Below are 16840 nucleotides of genomic sequence, written 5' to 3'. Positions count from 1 at the left end.
ACCTACAAAAGCAATTAATTCCGCTCAGTTCCGAAGGGTTAGTTAGACAAAGTAAAGTTAAAAGCTTGTGATAAGTGTCGGTACGAGTAACACAAAGGTTTCCAACAAGGAGAAAGAGAATGGAAATTTCCGCTTTGGAATGTTGATTCATTTAAGTTGTATCGATTTCGCAAGAGAGCGGGAAAACTTTTATTTCTATTTTAATTAACTATTCCAGAGGTCTGCGCCGTTGTATTGAAGCCATAATTCGGGAAATGGAAACTGCATTTCAGATACACTCCCGGGTTTACGGTAGTTTACGATTTGACGGCTCAAGACAGGGGGAAATATTTCTGCGAACCGTTGGCAATGGGGTAATTCGAAAAAATTCATTTGCATCCAGTTTGTATTTTAGTTTGTACCTACTCTTCCTCAGGGAATTTGTTTCTCCATTTAACTTCTTCCTGTTCTTACATGTTATAGCGAATTAGAATGGATTGTAAAATTTCCTGGAATTCATCTCACCGAAACAAATCCCTTGCTTTCCTGACCGATACAGGGTGTTAAAATGCAACTACAAAAGCTTAATTCAATAATAGTTCAGTGTATATTTCGTCTGTTAAATTAACATATTTGTGGTTATAAACAAGAAAGCATACTTCTGAGATAAATTTGAAATCTACTTTATCAATAAAACCTTCCTCTAACGTATCCAACCAGAGCAACTAACATTTCTCGTTACTTCCCAATTTCATGCAAACTTTGAAAATCCGAATTAACTGAAACTCAACCTAATGAAGTTGAAAATTATCTTTTTGCCTTGAATTCCAGCAGCAGCAGCAGCAGCACCAAGCCATGATCGAAACAAAGTTTATGTTTTCACATAAATATTAATATCTGCATCTTGGTGAATAATTTCAGACCGAGAAAACGGCTAGCTCAATTCCCAAACTTCCTCGCATTCGCATAAATGAAAAGGTAAAATGGAGCTTCACGAATAAACTACTGATTTTATAATTTCCGCGAAAGGACATTAGTAGGAATTTCACCCATTTTAAACATCTGCAGAATTCAGCTACTTTAACTATGCTGGATGCAAATGCACCCTTCACTCTGAATTTTTTTAAATGTATTTTAATTTTAGAGGAATGCAAACCTCTAATTCAGTTTTTAGGTGGTGATGGTGAATAATCTACGTAGCTCAGGTTGAATATTCATCCCTCAAAGATCTGACGCTTAATTGTCTTTCTTCGAACATTTTCAGAATTCAAGTTCGGAGATGATTGAATTTTTACTATCGTATAGAACAACTATTCACTCCACATACAAAACATGCATTATTCTATTAAAAATAGCTTAGAGACTATTCAGTTTTCAACTCACGTGGAAAGGGAAAACACATTAAATCAGAAACTGTCAAAGAACTAGGAATATATTACCGCTTGTTCGTTTTTAGATGCAGACGTCAGCGCCGGCATCTATCTGGGAATTCGAATAAAAAACATGCATAATAAAAAATGTAGTTTTACGTTATTTATGATACATTTCCTGGAAGCTGGAAATGAATTACTATAATTCATTTTCTTCTTTTCATTAGTTTTCATATCAACGATCGGAGGGTTCAAGTTATTCTCTTATGAGGGAATATAGTTTAGGGCACTTAACATCAAATACTCATCCATCAGCAAAATGTTTTTAATCCAACTAACTCTTCCTTCTTCGTCTTCGATTGGATCTTCTTCGATTTAATAGTTTCTAAATATAGAAATCTGCAAAATGGAAATTGATAATCATTTTTAAGTTTGTTTATGTTAAAACTCATATCTCACATGAAGAAACATAATCCAATCAACTTCACTCCAACAGAAAACAGAAAAAATGCCCCTGGGAAGAACGTGATTGTACTTCTGTACAATAGATTGTAGAAAGGACTGAACAAAAAGTGTGAAAGAGCCTGGAATACTCCAAATATTGAATAGACCTGACCGAGTTCGTTCGGTGGTACTATTTTGGCCAGCATAGATCTCAGCGAAATATGCGCTGCTATCATTAAACAGTCAACAACTCCACCTGAAAATATCAAAGAGTACCTATATCAGGAATTCATAGAGATTTGTTACAATTATCATCCAATAAAAAATCACCATTATATTAAAAGCTGAATGAGAAACTTAAGAGAGATAAAAATGTGGAACCAAAAATTATCCACGTACCTATAATGAATAATTCTCCACTTTTGGCGAAAGCACATATAAGAGATCCTGCTATTGAACTGGTGATCCCAACCATCCCCAAGGTTGCATCTTCCCATTTTAGGTATTTTGAGAACAATGCCAGTGATACAACACTTGCTAAAGCAAATTGTCAAGATCAGCTTCACTCAAAAATCTATGTCTATGAAATAAATTCTGCTCGTGAACAACAAATTTTTTCATATATCGAGACCTTAATATTATTCGAGTAGGTCAGACTTCACTACGACTTGAAACAATGCTACTCACCAAATGATTGCGAAATGAAATGGATGAAAGAAAATGCACTGTATTCCATAACACTCCAGCCATATCTATACCTCGAGTAGAGGTACGAAACTGCAATTTCACCTGTAAAAAAATCCATTTTTATATAGGTACTCTAATAAATTTGGCTCTCAAGAAACCTTTGTTCTTTCAATACGTTATCGAAAATTATAATTATAGAATTATGATCGTTTGAGTCTGATGAACAGACCTATAAATTCGTTCAATAATTTCATTATGCAGTGAATGATGGGTTGGATGTTTGAATATGAGTTAAAATCAGACTCACCATGGGTGGGTCCTCCAGTAGCTATACCAAGAAGCATCAGAGCCAGAATTTTATACCTCCTGTTATTTTTGTTACTTTTAAAGCAAACTCTGAACGTATTCAGGAGATATCTAACATCGAAGAAATCGCATAGGAAAGACTTCCTGGGCTTAATTCCACATTCCTGATTATTTTCATTTTTCTCGATGGGTATGTCCTTTATCAGTAAATGACCGAGAAGAATCCCTGTAGATACTAAGACAGCACAAAGTGTAAAAGTAAAAGTAAAACCTAAATAATTGTAGAGGAAGCCGCTTGCACCTATTCCAAGAACCATCGATACACAATGTGTCGTTGAAATTGTCCCCATTCTCACTGTTTTATTTTCATCATTGCTAATTGCGCCAACGTAACTGAAGACGCCAAGAAATAAACATGGTAGGCCACCGAGAATGGGCAAAAAGGTAGCATCGCTGATCACTGTGAATATTATCGGCAACTCATAAAAGAATATTGCATTTAAAATTGCACTAAACAACGTTAACAACAATCCTATGGCAGGGGCTAAGATGATCGGTTTTCGCAAACTATGCCTGTCACTCCAAGAGCCAATGAACAGGGCTAAAATAACTGGAAATAAACCATTGAGTGCATTAGCTATGGCCATCAATCCACTTGACAACTTTTGAACCTCAATTTCTTCAGAGACTGTGTAGCCACTTTGATTCCTCTTGGACATTGCATCACATGTAGTTGAATTCATCAAAAGCGATACGCGGCAAGCCTTTTCCATATACAAATTCTGAACTACTATTTTATATATCATATCTGATATTACTGTGAGAAAGAGAATTGGTTCTACCGTGATCCCGGACAAGATAACTTTCACAGTTTCCATTATGTTTATAGAATTTTGGCCCGTTGGATGTGCCATCACTGCCTCAATTTTCTATTCAACTCTTTTCAATGGTCAATACTCATGGTAGTGGTACCACCCTGAAAAAAAATCTGTATGAAATAGCGATAAAAATGGTAGATACCTATGTATAAAAATATGTCAACTACATTCTCCATACGAAAATTGTTTTCCATTTGACAATGGAGTATTCTATGTTTTCACTTCATCACATGCACCGTATGATAATGAACCCATTACCTTCACAAAAAAATAATAAAAAGTTATCAATTCGTTTCGACAATAATTGTCAAATTGGAAAGTTATAGGGAACAGTTAAAATGACACTGCACCATCTTTGTTGGTTAAATGAATTTCACCCTCAATTAAAATAATTGATACCAGTAAACTTCTATCAATATTGAAGATTCTAGGCTGAATTTGATTTTTATTTCTCATCACGGGTCAGTTTAAAACCAATGAAATTGGATTTTTTGTTCGCTCTATTGTAGAACAAAAGTAAAATACGAGATGACATTGTACCACAATCAAGGATGGCATTCCAGAATGAATAGGCATTCTTGGAATTTGTGAAAATTCTGTGCAGATACTTCACATCCCATCTTCAACACTCTGTATCACGAAAACTAATCTTTAAACGATTTTGTGTGCCCATGAACGTTTTAGTGCAAAAATATATTCACTATAAACTTTTTTTACACAGCCAATTGAGAACTCTAGTTCTATGGTAATAAAGAACTCTCTAGAAACTCACGAATGAAAGTTTTTTCAATATGCTGAACAAACAGGGAGCGATGACACAGATTTTTGTTACACCAACACATAAACTTTCAACAAATCATCGAATTAATTCCGATAACAGAATTCGGATTAAAATGGGGAAGGAAAAAAGTTTCATATTGTGGTAAGTACAATGAACCATATAATTTGAAATTGATAGATAAGGGAATAGAACTCAAAACTCATGCTGCCTTTCTCGTCAAAGCTAACCACTTCATGAGTGAGTGAAAAAAGTATATTTTGCAGTAGGAAAAAAAAGTATTTCAGTAGGTTAAAAAATTCAAATTGGGGTAAAAATCAACCGAGAAGAGGAAGTGAAAATTTTTTTCCCGGCAAGCATTTTCGGGCGCACGTTTAAATCAACTTTTTTGTTTAGATTAGTGAGAAGAACCCTATGGTGAAGATTTATCAAAAATTTATCACATACAGACTTTCCAAGTTAAAATTTATTTACGACTCTTCAAATAGGCTTGCAACGCAGAAATTATAAAAACAGCGGAAATATGTAGGTTGTGCCAGAGAAGGTCCTGCGAAATACAGGGTCCTCATATGCTCCAATGTCTCCTCATTGAATATTATTGGATTGACAGCGAATTCGTGTGAGTCTTGCCATGAGACAAGCATCCTCGAATGTATTAAACAAAGATGAATGGGATTATCCATACTCAGAAGAAGTTAAAAAGCCTTCGCTTACTCAACCTATCAACAAAACACGCGTTTGGATTGCTACGCCTATTAAGCACGTACAAAACCTCAAAGATCAACTAAACAGGCTCGATGGAATTACGAACAATAATGATCTGCCAATAACAAGCGTGGGGGGTTTGTTTATTCGACGTCCTTTTACAAAATTGGTCTTCTTCAATTGGAATTTCTGTCGAACGCATTCAGTTGTTCGCTCGAGCCTAGTTTGGAATAAACGCTCAAAGAGAAGAACACGTTTGAACCTGCCTGTTTCATTACCTTGTCAATTACATCAGTTGAAGAGACGGGCTGTCGGGATCGTTTTCACGTCATTTTCATCTTGACGCTCTCCGATTGTGCCCGAATGATCTGATCGATATACATACCTACACACCGTCATTTTTCGTTTCAGGGACTCAGAGAATTAACGAATATTGTTCAGATTTCAAATCATCATTATCGTCTTTGATTAATAGCAATCAATACTTGAGTAATAGAGCATTCCTATTGGTAATACTGTCCTAGATAAACGATGCCCATATTCTTTCTGATATGACAGGAGTGATTCAACCTTGTTGTTCGAGAACTTGGTGCCTAAATGGGTTCATGTTCATGCACCCATTTATCATGAAGTTTCTACGAGCATGTATTGATATTTGATATCTAGTTAGCCTACACCAGTTCCATGCATAAAAAAATATTGCGTTACCATAGCAACGAACAATAACTCATTAGAAATGTCAGTGTGAAGTTTGAGGTCAAAAAAGTAAACCAGAGTTACTCAATAAATAATCATCAAATACGTGTATTTAAAAGGGTTAAGAGGTAAGCAGGTTTACGCGTTCATCATATAATCCACGTCAATTTGGACATGAGAAAAATTGCTGCAAAATGGATCCCCAAATGTGCAAGGGTAGAAGCATCGCGTTCTATCTGTGCTCGATTTGAAAACGATGTAAACCTTTTAAACCGAATTGTTACTGTGGATGAGAGTTGGGTAAATTTCTACGATACAGAGACAAATAAACAATCAATGGTTCTGCAAGACCTAACAAATTTCGTGTCAAAAAATCTGCTGGAAAAGTTCTTGCTTCAGTTTTTTTAGATTGCCAAGGAGTAATCATGATTGATTTTTTGGATAAGTGTAGAACAATAACCATAGATTACTATTCGACATCATTGATCACTCTACAGGAAAAAATTAAAGAGAAAAGACGCGGACAACTATCCAAAGGTGTTTTGTTTTTGCAGGACAACGCCTCTGCACACAAATCTCATGTGGCCATGCAAAAAATTCGTGATTTAGGGTTTGCAATACTAGAACACCCCCCTTATTCATCAGATTTGGCTCCATCCGACTATCATCCCTTTCCTCAACTGAAAAAAAGTATAAAAGGTCGTAAATTTTCTTCCAACGAGGAGGTAATAAAAGCTGTGGAGGTCTGGTTTGCAGAGCAAGAAATAACATTTTTTTTGAAAGGTCTAGAGACGTTGCAGGTTCGCTGTAATAAATTTATCCAATTAAGAGGAGAATATGTTAAGTAATAAAATATTTTGACATTGAAATTTCGTTTGGTTCTATAGTAGGCTAAGAATTTTCGGACCACCTGAAGAAAAACTGAAAGAGACTTCTAGATTTCTAGATATTAAAGGGCGTTACGTTGCACTATTGTGCTGTTTCCTTTGTGTTGGCTATCAATGGTAAGGCATTCAAGGAGTGTGGTCTCACCCTATATTATTGAGGTGACCTAAATGATATGAACTAGTGAAAATATCTACTAGACACACGAAAACTTTGGGTCTAATGATTCTCATTGTCTGAATCAAATTTCTGAGAAATGTTCCAGAGGAACTCTCAACTATTTTCAAGCAACACGAATGAAATTGTTACAAATGCGACGAAGTCACGATCGTTTCCCTCCGGCATTCTTAGAAAGTTGCAGAAACCATCAATCCTGATACGTATCCTAATCAATCCGGCATTCGGAAATCCAGAAGAAGAAGGTCGAAATTTCTTCCTGAACCCGCTTCATGAAAATGCATGGGCGCTTCTCCGTAGAGCCCCTAAAAAAACATGAATCGCTAACTGCTTAATGAAACGAACCGGCTATTTGTTAATAGCATAATAACCGAGGAGAGCCAGTAAATTCAAGCTCCAGTTGCGATAATAACACATTTCAACCACGTAGGTACATAAATAAGTTAAATTTCGTGCCTCGTAACAACAAATCAGCCGGTAAGTACACACGGGAGTTGGAGACAAATACTATTGAACGGTGGTGTATATCAATGTTGGATGAGGGTGGGAGGGTGTTGTGCCTCGCTCCGGGTATATGCTAAAGCTTGATAGAATCGGTACAGATATTCAACATGAATGGAGTAAACGCCATCTATTCTTGATTATGCTGTAATGGTTCAATTTGCCACAACCATAATCAGGAAGAATATTGTGCAAGTATAATGCCATCCAACGTTTTCACTCATTGTCAGACTCGCAGGACATCTAGGATATAATTGAGATATCTGAGCTTGATGCAATTTGATACAATAGAAGCGGATAATATGCTGTATGCGAAATTATATTCTCCTCATAACGAGAGAGCGCTAAAGGCTCCTCCCACTCTGAAACTTTCCCTCGTGAAGCTTAAAAGCCTCGCAAAAAGTGGGTATCGCTTTTTTTGTTTCAGCAAACGAACAAATAGTATACATTCGCCCCTGAATTTAATATCAACTCGAATGGCTTGCTGTTCCCTACACATCGTGCGTATTTCATATTGATATTCGAACTTTCCCAAATGAAATATTCGTTTGTAATTCAATCTCAGCAATGAATTAAGTAAAATCAATTCAGTCGTCCCTTCAATCGAGTCTGTAATTCTAAATCACGAGGTGAGATGGATAAAAAATAATAAATACCAAGATAAAAATGAATTATCAAGTAGGTACTTAGTCATTTCATTTCTCTTTGGATGAAGATTTGACAACGAATTGAAAGTTCACGCATTTAAATCGTAACAAATGGAAACTAATCCACAAAAGTCCAGCAGATCAAATTACTTCAGCATCTTACGTTATTTCTGGATCGATTTATTTTAATCCACTTCAACATCAAATCGAAGAAAAGTCGAGTTTTATTTGCACCTTCGAACAACTGTAGTGATTTTCCAACCCATAAATTCGCCCTGCTTGAACCCTTACAGACGTTTCATCCCACATTCCACTCGGTGCCTGTTTGAATTTCAGTAATCAACAATTCACAGAGTACGTAATCGAAACAAAATAAAGATAAACTTGTACAATCTCTGTTCATGATACCATAACGAAGTATTTCCGAAATATTCTAATTCGATTGTCAATTCTATCCAGGTTTCCATAATTGTTTTAATCGATTTCACAGGCAACTTTGTACAGTTCGATAATCACGTTATGTTTACTTTCAAACATTTCAAAGCATGGACGAGTGCAGGTGAAATAATATGTATGAACTGAGCAATTCATAGAGTTGGGATAACTTATTAATTAACTAGACTACTACAGGACTCATTATTAATTCGAATCAGGAAGATTCGTGAATATTCTATTCTCTATTGTCAATTTTCGAGGTAAGACGTATGTTGAGCATGCAAAAAAAGCTTGTCAGGATATATCGAAAGATTTCCAAAGTGACACCAACGAACTTATTAGTATTGAAATATTTTTTATGTGAATACACTCACGTGTAGGTCTAAGTGTTGCGATTTCATCGCTCTAGAACTTTCCGAGTATCACGTAACACTTTCGCAAAGGTATAATTAGTTGGAAAGCCCATCTTTCCAGGAGATGGAAGATTAGATGTAGCGATAGAGATTTAGACGAAGGGAAAGATACATAAAACGCTCAACCTGCAAATTAACAAGTTATGGAAGAGCAAGCACTGAGTAATTAATTGGAAGTGTTATGTTAACTGCTTAACCTTCTTGAAGATCGTTGAAATATTCAGAAATTAATGTTTGAGTTAAATATCTTTGAGGAGAAAACATATATCACTTTTTGTATATGACTGATTTCTTTCCATCTAGGTAAATAGATTGATAAAATTTTAAAGAAAATCCATATCAAGGAATTCACCCTATACTTTCAATTTCCAATAACTTCCTCACATTTATTTCTAGGGATATATCGTTTTTTATTACTGTTTCAGAATTTTTCAAAAACTTACTAATATTTGGTCATGCATTGTCTTTTACTATATCCACTTCTATCTATTAGAGAAAACATGACGACAAATGTTCAAAATACAACATTACCAATACTCACCCTAGATAAATATGTAGTGAATTAGTGGAAAATCAGTCCCACAACAAAGAAATCATCTAAATGGCACTCTTTTTTAGTTCAAATCGTTTTACTCATGAAAATATACTCAATACAGATCGAAATAAGTGAGAAATTGTTGTTGAGGAATAATTCGCAAGGCACTTCTACGATAAAACACAAAACATAATCTCGATAATATAACCCGAGGATGCATATTCATAGTATTTTTATGTAGGTAACTATATTATGTTGATTGTGACATATGCCGGCTAGATTTCATCGTGACAATTCTTTTTTTAGTGATATTCTACACATTTTGAGGATATGACATGAGGATATTTCATTATTTAACTAAATATTAGTTGGACTCCCATTAAATCTTACATATTTAACAGGAAATTTACGATAAAAACACATAATTGAATGCAGTATTGTATAAATAATAATATTCTCATATTTTAAACATTTACTTATCAATCGATTATTTCAAGGATCGAAACTGAATTGGTCGTATGAAGTTTTTCTTCATTAACATTTCAAAAACGATATCGCATAAGTATAAATAATTCATTCAATGCTTTTCCTCATCAAAATCGATATTTGGCTGAGATCTGGATACAAAAAATGTTTTCCCAAAACCTGAAAGTAATTCCATATTGGAGTAAGTAATTTATTTATTTCGGAAAATGAATCATTAATAACGGAGCATTTTACAAGGCCTGAGGATATCCACCTATGCATGAGGGTAGAATTATAGAATCCTATTATTGGTGAAAACGAATCTATCTGCCTTTGAACGAAGTAATTACCTATTTTGTTCAATTCCCACCATGAATAGGATTTCGATTTAGCGAATCGAACGCAAATACTAGGTTCGGTTTACCCGGGCTATTCATTGCGAGGCATCTAATTATACCTGCTCAATCTGTCGTGAAATAATGAATAGAATGACACGTAGAATGATCTGATCCTGTAACTGACATTTTGAACCGTGGAGGGTGTTCCGTCTTTACGTTTGTGGTGAGGATTTAAAGTGTAAGCCGGTTGTGAAATCCGATATGAGATGAACTCCCTTCGCCATTAGAAAGGTCTTTCTTGAGGCTGCTGAAGACTTCGACAAAGTAATCGAGTGAACTTGCTCGAATTCTTACAGCTTTGCTCCATGCTTAGTCAGCAACCTGTCTGATTCGACAGTTTTTTAAAGGTACAAGACTTATCTATTAATAAGATACGGAAAAAGTAGGTTGCTCAATTTAACAAAACACATCCAGTAAGGTTGTAACTATATTAATTCAAATGCTGAATACTTCATATTTTTCATTCCTCCATTATCAAGATCCGAAATTGAATCTTCTTTTATACTGTACTTCGTAGATTTATCCTGGGTAGTTTTGGAGATACGAGGATATATTGAAAAATTCTTAGCCTTCTATAGAACCAAACAAAATTTCAATGTCAAAATATTTTATTACTCAACATATTCTCCTCTCAATTGGATACATTTATTACAGCGAACCTGTAACGTCTCTAGACCTTCCAAAAAAAATGTTTCTTATTGCTCTAAATACCAGACCTGCACAGCTTTTACTACCTCTTCGTTGGAAGAAAATTTACGACCTTTTAAACTTTTTTCAGTTGAGGAAAGAGATGATAGTCGGATGAACCGAAATTTGGTGAATAAGGGGGGTGTTCTAGTAATTCAAACCCTAAATCACGAATTTCTGGCATGGCAACATGAGATTTGTGTGCAGGGGCATTGTCCTGCAAACACAAAACAACTTTGGATAGCTTTCCGCGTCCTTTCTCTTCAATTTTTTCCGTAGAATGGTCAGTAATGTCGAATAGTAATGTTCGGTTAGTGTTCTACCCTTATCCAAAAAATCAATCATGATTACTCCATGGCAATTCCAAAAAACTGAAGCAAGAACTTTTCCAGCATATTTTAGTACACGAAACTTCTCAGGTCTTGGAGAACCAGACTGTCGCAATTCCATCGATTATTGCTTTGTTTCTGGATCGTAGAAATGCACCCAAGTCTGATCCATAGTAACAATTCGGTTTAAGAAGGCTACATCGTTTTCAAATCGAGCACAGATCGAATTCGATGCTTCAACCCTTACACGCTTTTGGTTAACATTCAAACATTTGGGGATCCATTTTGCAGCAATTTTTCTCATGTCCAAATTGACGTGAACTATATGATGAACGCGTTTGTTTGAAATGTTCAGTGCTTCGGATATCCGTTTTTACTCAATTCGATGGTCTGATAAAATCATGTCATGAACTGCATCGATATTTTTGAGGACTGACATAGACACTGGCCTTCCCAATCGGTCATCATCTTCAATGGAAAATTTTTTTAGATATCCTGTAGTTTTCTTCTAATTAATGAAATGTTTGTAGAAGATTCGTTCAGAAAATAGTTTTCAGTTGCGTGCTGCTACTTTGACGGTAAATAAAAACTTCATTTGGATAGCTATTTGCTGGTCATTATCCAGGATTTAGTATATTCATTTTGTTAGCTGAAGAATGAGCACCATGAAGGTTCATCGTATGTAAATTCATTATTATTCATTATGCCCTTTTATTAACTCAATTCTTTCTCTTCAAATTATTTTCAATAATCATTTTCTGCAGTTTATATTGTTCCTTGACCCTCGTAGAATGGACAATATCTACATTCTACTCCCTTATAAAGACAACTGTGTCAGAATATTGAATTTTAGACATTTTACTCTCTTCTTTGTCAACCAATATCTAACAGACAGAAAGCGGTTTATATTCGCGATGTCTGTGCAGAAACTAATCAGGTTTGTTGGACATCCGAATTCCTAAGTACTTTTATGGAAAGGATGGCATCAAATGTAGCAAGCTCCACCTTCTGTTGAATATTTCCGCTCTCTCATAAAACCCAAGAACTTTATTCCAGAATGGGATCGTTTAAAAAGAAATGAGGTGAGAGTATTCTTGTCGGAAAGCAAGATCGTAAAAACCTCGAATAATATTTGAATTGAAAATCAGCATGACCACGCCAGCTCGCACCTTGTGAACCTTTCGCTGATCAATACTTTATGTTTCGACCTCCTGCGTTGGACGCGAATAGAATTTTGCCATAAAACGTTACATTTCGTTTTTCTAATATTTGACTAGATTCCCCGTAGGTTGCTTCCTTGCGAACAGCTTCCTTCTTAACTGGCTGTCTACTCTATACGCTTTATCGTATAACAAGTAAATATCAGACCACTCTATTGGATCGATACAATATTTTAACATAGATAAAGATAGGATTCACGTCGATCCGTTACTAGGTTTCTTAATTTTAGCAAATCTGGAAATAAAACTGATATTTCCAACGAGAAATGTTGTTCAGTGGATTTATATTATAATGTTTTGATCTCTGAGATCTTTAGGAAACATTATCTGCTTGTACGCTGCTTTAGCAATTCTGAGGCTCACACAGAATGCCTGGAATCATGATGCACAAAGATACATTACACTATGCCAGATTTAATTAGGCTAATTAAGAATTTGAAGTAAAATATACGAACTGTCATATCGGTTGAGCGAACTTCTTGCTCGAATCATATTCTATTCAATATCAGCTTGTATTCTTCACTTCAATTTCTCAATTATGGAATTTTTTTTATCTCTTTTTTCTGAAGGAGCCTGAGAGCTGATAAATAATATTTTATCATGTTTTTAGCTTTCACTTATTCAGAAAAATCAATTTTTCCTCAATTTTTTTGGATTGCATGTAGTCATTTGAGTATAATATAATAGAATCACAATCTTTCAGTCCATAGTAGAATATAATGGTCATGATTTTTTTTAATATTCCTTCACGACTCCCTTTGCGTCATCTATATCGAACAGATTAAACTGCAGACGACACAACAAGTTCATCTGAGGCTCAACATGAAGAGGATTAGTGAGTCGAAACAGGGTAGGCGGTAGATTCTGAACGAAGGTCGTTTAATTTATGAATATATCTCCATTTGTAATTAATATTCCTTCCAGATCGACAAGAATCCCTTAATCCCCTCTCTTCGATCCCTTGGTTTCCCAGTCTGGAGCTATCTATCTTACGAGGATTCCGTACCCCATTAGGTTTGAGCTACAGTCAATGCATTCGCTGCATTCGAGGTATTAAAGTGAGGTTATATAAATTAAATGGCAGCCACGGTCCGAGAAGTCCTAAAACAACAAGATCTCCGCGAAGATAGGACGATGTATACGAATGGAAAGCCACTAGGAATTTCACTTTAAAATTTTGAATAAATACGGGGTCGCCTAGGTTTATAGAGATTCTCTATGGATTCGCGGGCCAAACAAATATTTTTTATTGTTAAGTTCGGAACTCAATTCACTGAAGGTTAGAAAGTTCCATCAGCATTCGATCTTATTGATTCTATTTCCCCAACCAACTCAATCATCCCAAAGTTACATATTGTCAAACAGCAATTGAAGGATTTTCAATTTCCATGAGCTTTCGAGCAGGTTTGCTACATCCGAGTGCTGTATTCAATATGCAAGAGAGAGTTTCGGAGACGAGGTTCGGAGGTAGATTGATCTAATATACAGAATAGTCCAAAATATATATGAATTCGCTTTTATTTTTCAATAAGGTTTAAGGAGGAACTCGTCAGCTTCACTAGAATTCTAAAAATTTTGTTTAATTCCTGTTTTTTTTTTCCAGATCCTCCAGAAATTTCAGTGGAAAGTCCTATTGTTCATTCAGCTGAAGGGTTCGAGGCTCAGTTAGTGTGTATTGTTCATGGTGAAAGCCAACCAGAGGTGAGTAAATCTTGGTCTACATATAACATGTATGATCGTGCCTTAAATTCCATTATTTTTTGCTGGAAATGAGTATCATTCCGTGCTCATTAAATAATAAATAATTTTTATGCGTTCTATGTTCCACAATTGCATTAACTTGTAGGATATTGTAGTATGTTCGGAGAATAAATATCAGGTTAAAGATATAAGTATAGGTAATCAAAATTAACTCTTCTACCTCTAATGAACGTGACAGCAAGTTTCTGAATACAAGATGAAAATTACTCGCGTATTTTACAGTGAAGGGTTGAAATGGCAAAGCCAATATATCATTCAGTTAAAGCAATAGCTTCCATGGACCCTTTTTCATTATTATAAAGTTTGAGCAATTATTATTTCTCGAATCTCATCATCAGTAATAGTGTTTGAAACGAAAAGATCCATAATAACAGCGGTTGAACTTCGCAGTTGCTGAAAATGAGCTCGACCATAAACTCAGCTTCAAAAATAGGTAGGTACAATATGGAAATATCTTTTCTATCATAACCCATATTCAGATAGAGGTGATCAGATATTATTTGTTGGTTCTCACTGGATCCGCCTCTGCTAGAAACGAACGTAGCAGTGCCATACCATGACAAACCGCGGTTTATTGTGTTCGGTTGGTGCCAAGATTAAGTGGATTATTATATTTCGCCTTTAATATTATGCAATGTTAACCAGATTACAGGCTAATACGCTTTAATTCGGATGCATTAACGGGATACCGGCAAATGGTAAATGCTACATGGGCAACTCCTGTATGTCTTTGCAACAGTTGTTAATTAGAAGCCGACGTTAACACTGACATTACGATATTAGAAATTTTTTGTTTCAGTCCATTTCAGAATGCGAACGCACAAACAAACACGTGTCCTACAATTTCGGCAGCTCATAAAACTTTGGCGAAACATCATGGAAACACACAAAATGAGGCTTAATCGAATGAGTCCGCAAACATAGCATTTACTGATTGAGCAATAAAATGTTGGGATTGAGGCCATCTTCTGAGCAGCTACGTTTGATTTTCCTCCTTGCAAACTATTATTTCACAACGAAATATTTATACAGAACAATAAAAACTTCCGCAGTCAAACAAAGGGGGACAGATATTCGACGAAAATCTGATATTGAACCGTGAGGTCTTTCAGACTGTACATTTTCTCTCAAAATAAATAAAACTTATGTATCGATATTCGTACAACTCGCATACAAACACCCAGTAGATTCGATTATAATTCCAGGCATTTATGCAACCACAATAATTACCCCATTTAAGATCCTCTGAAATTGAGCTCTCGTCCTCATTCTGCCGAGAAATCTCCCTCGGCAATTTTACACACATGCTCTGGTACCTCTAACCCTCTTAATCTGTTGCATTCGCTGCGATAAGACACTATATTATGCAGATTTATGTCTATTTAATGCCGGCTTTCCTTCAACACTAACGTCTATAACAGGCAAGAGCGGTTATGAATTAATTTGGAGCAAACTACCCACTCTTATGTCATCTCAACTGAAAAAAGTTTATGGGGAGGTTTTCAGTGTTGATCGAATAACTTTTTGTCAACAAATAGAGTAAGTAGAATTTCGTTTCTTATTGAATGTGTAGATTCCTTCATTGTTAATCAACTTCGACAAATAGGTATTGAATTCGAACAATTTTCAAGGTGTTGCAAAACTTTCATGCAGCATATAATTCACATTTTCATCTCTTGAGCTCAAACCTAACATTGTTGATCAATGGTCTGACCTTTAAAAATTGTGATATCTATGGATGTTTCAAATTAAATTCAATAGTATAGGATTTAGGGAACTTTTACTGAGAAAGGGTTGAAGATATCAAACATCTCACATGCAAAACGGATTGAAAAAATTGTCGGCTCATTGATTCTGAAGTTAATTTGCTGGAATTTCAGAACGGCAAATATCAGTACCTAGATTTGATTATTTTCGGAACTGGATAGTTTCCAGGGAAAATTACAGCAAGTCCCAATATTAGCCAGGTCTTACACATCACGGCCATGTTCTTTGATAAACCCCAGTTTCCGTAACTCCTTGTAGATTGGATGGCGATTGTAACATATGGGAATACGATGATGTGTAATCCGTATGCATGCGACCTCGATTGAATCACGTTTCCTAATGCCATTATTCTCATGTTCCTAGAATTAATCCGTTCCCTATGTCTCGCTCTGGCCAATTAAATCCCTTCCTATCAGTTACTATTGTCCATTGTTCAAATGGTTTCTGCTCAGATTCGAGGAGATTATTCTCTCATACTTTCTGATTCGACAGATGATGAATTGGTTCTTGCTCAAGAACGGAGAGCAGTAATTTTCGATTTTTGTGAAACACTCATCACCGCTTTGAGCCCAGACGCTGAGGCTCTTCAAAGTAGACTCTGTGTTGACTCTGACAAAACCTTAACGTAGGTCCAATTGACGAACATCGCTGCAGTGAAAGTCTGCAGGAAAACCCTAGACATTGATCACCTTGTGCTCAAAGATCAATTTCTTTAGCCCTTTAGTTCAAACAGATTTCGAAAGGCCTTGTGGTAATTCTTCAATTCCTCATATAATC

General features: G+C 35.6%; 2 protein-coding genes across 3 annotated transcripts in view; one reads left to right on the top strand and one right to left on the bottom strand.

The window, feature by feature from the left end:
• The window catches only part of LOC123322896 (limbic system-associated membrane protein-like), a 127303-nt gene that overhangs the window by 104478 nt on the left and 5985 nt on the right, over nucleotides 1-16840 (top strand). For both annotated transcript variants that reach the window (XM_044910978.1, XM_044910977.1), the window contains exon 6: nucleotides 14139-14236. In XM_044910978.1, the coding sequence (XP_044766913.1) occupies nucleotides 14139-14236 (98 nt within the window). The remainder of the gene's footprint in view (nucleotides 1-14138; nucleotides 14237-16840) is intronic.
• Nucleotides 1488-9724, bottom strand: LOC123322898 (uncharacterized MFS-type transporter YkuC-like). The gene is made up of 6 exons (XM_044910981.1): nucleotides 9443-9724; nucleotides 2788-3762; nucleotides 2481-2582; nucleotides 2193-2330; nucleotides 1809-2049; nucleotides 1488-1748 (listed from the first exon to the last, which is right to left on the bottom strand). Exons 2-6 carry the CDS (start codon nucleotides 3698-3700, stop codon nucleotides 1661-1663), a joined length of 1482 nt encoding a protein of 493 aa, XP_044766916.1. The 5' UTR covers nucleotides 3701-3762; nucleotides 9443-9724; the 3' UTR covers nucleotides 1488-1660.

The sequence above is a fragment of the Coccinella septempunctata genome, chromosome 1 (assembly GCF_907165205.1).
Source record: "Coccinella septempunctata chromosome 1, icCocSept1.1, whole genome shotgun sequence".
In the NCBI taxonomy this organism is placed as follows: domain Eukaryota; kingdom Metazoa; phylum Arthropoda; class Insecta; order Coleoptera; family Coccinellidae; genus Coccinella; species Coccinella septempunctata.
Note: the sequence above shows the minus strand (reverse complement) of the source record. Positions and strands in the feature narration are given on the sequence as shown.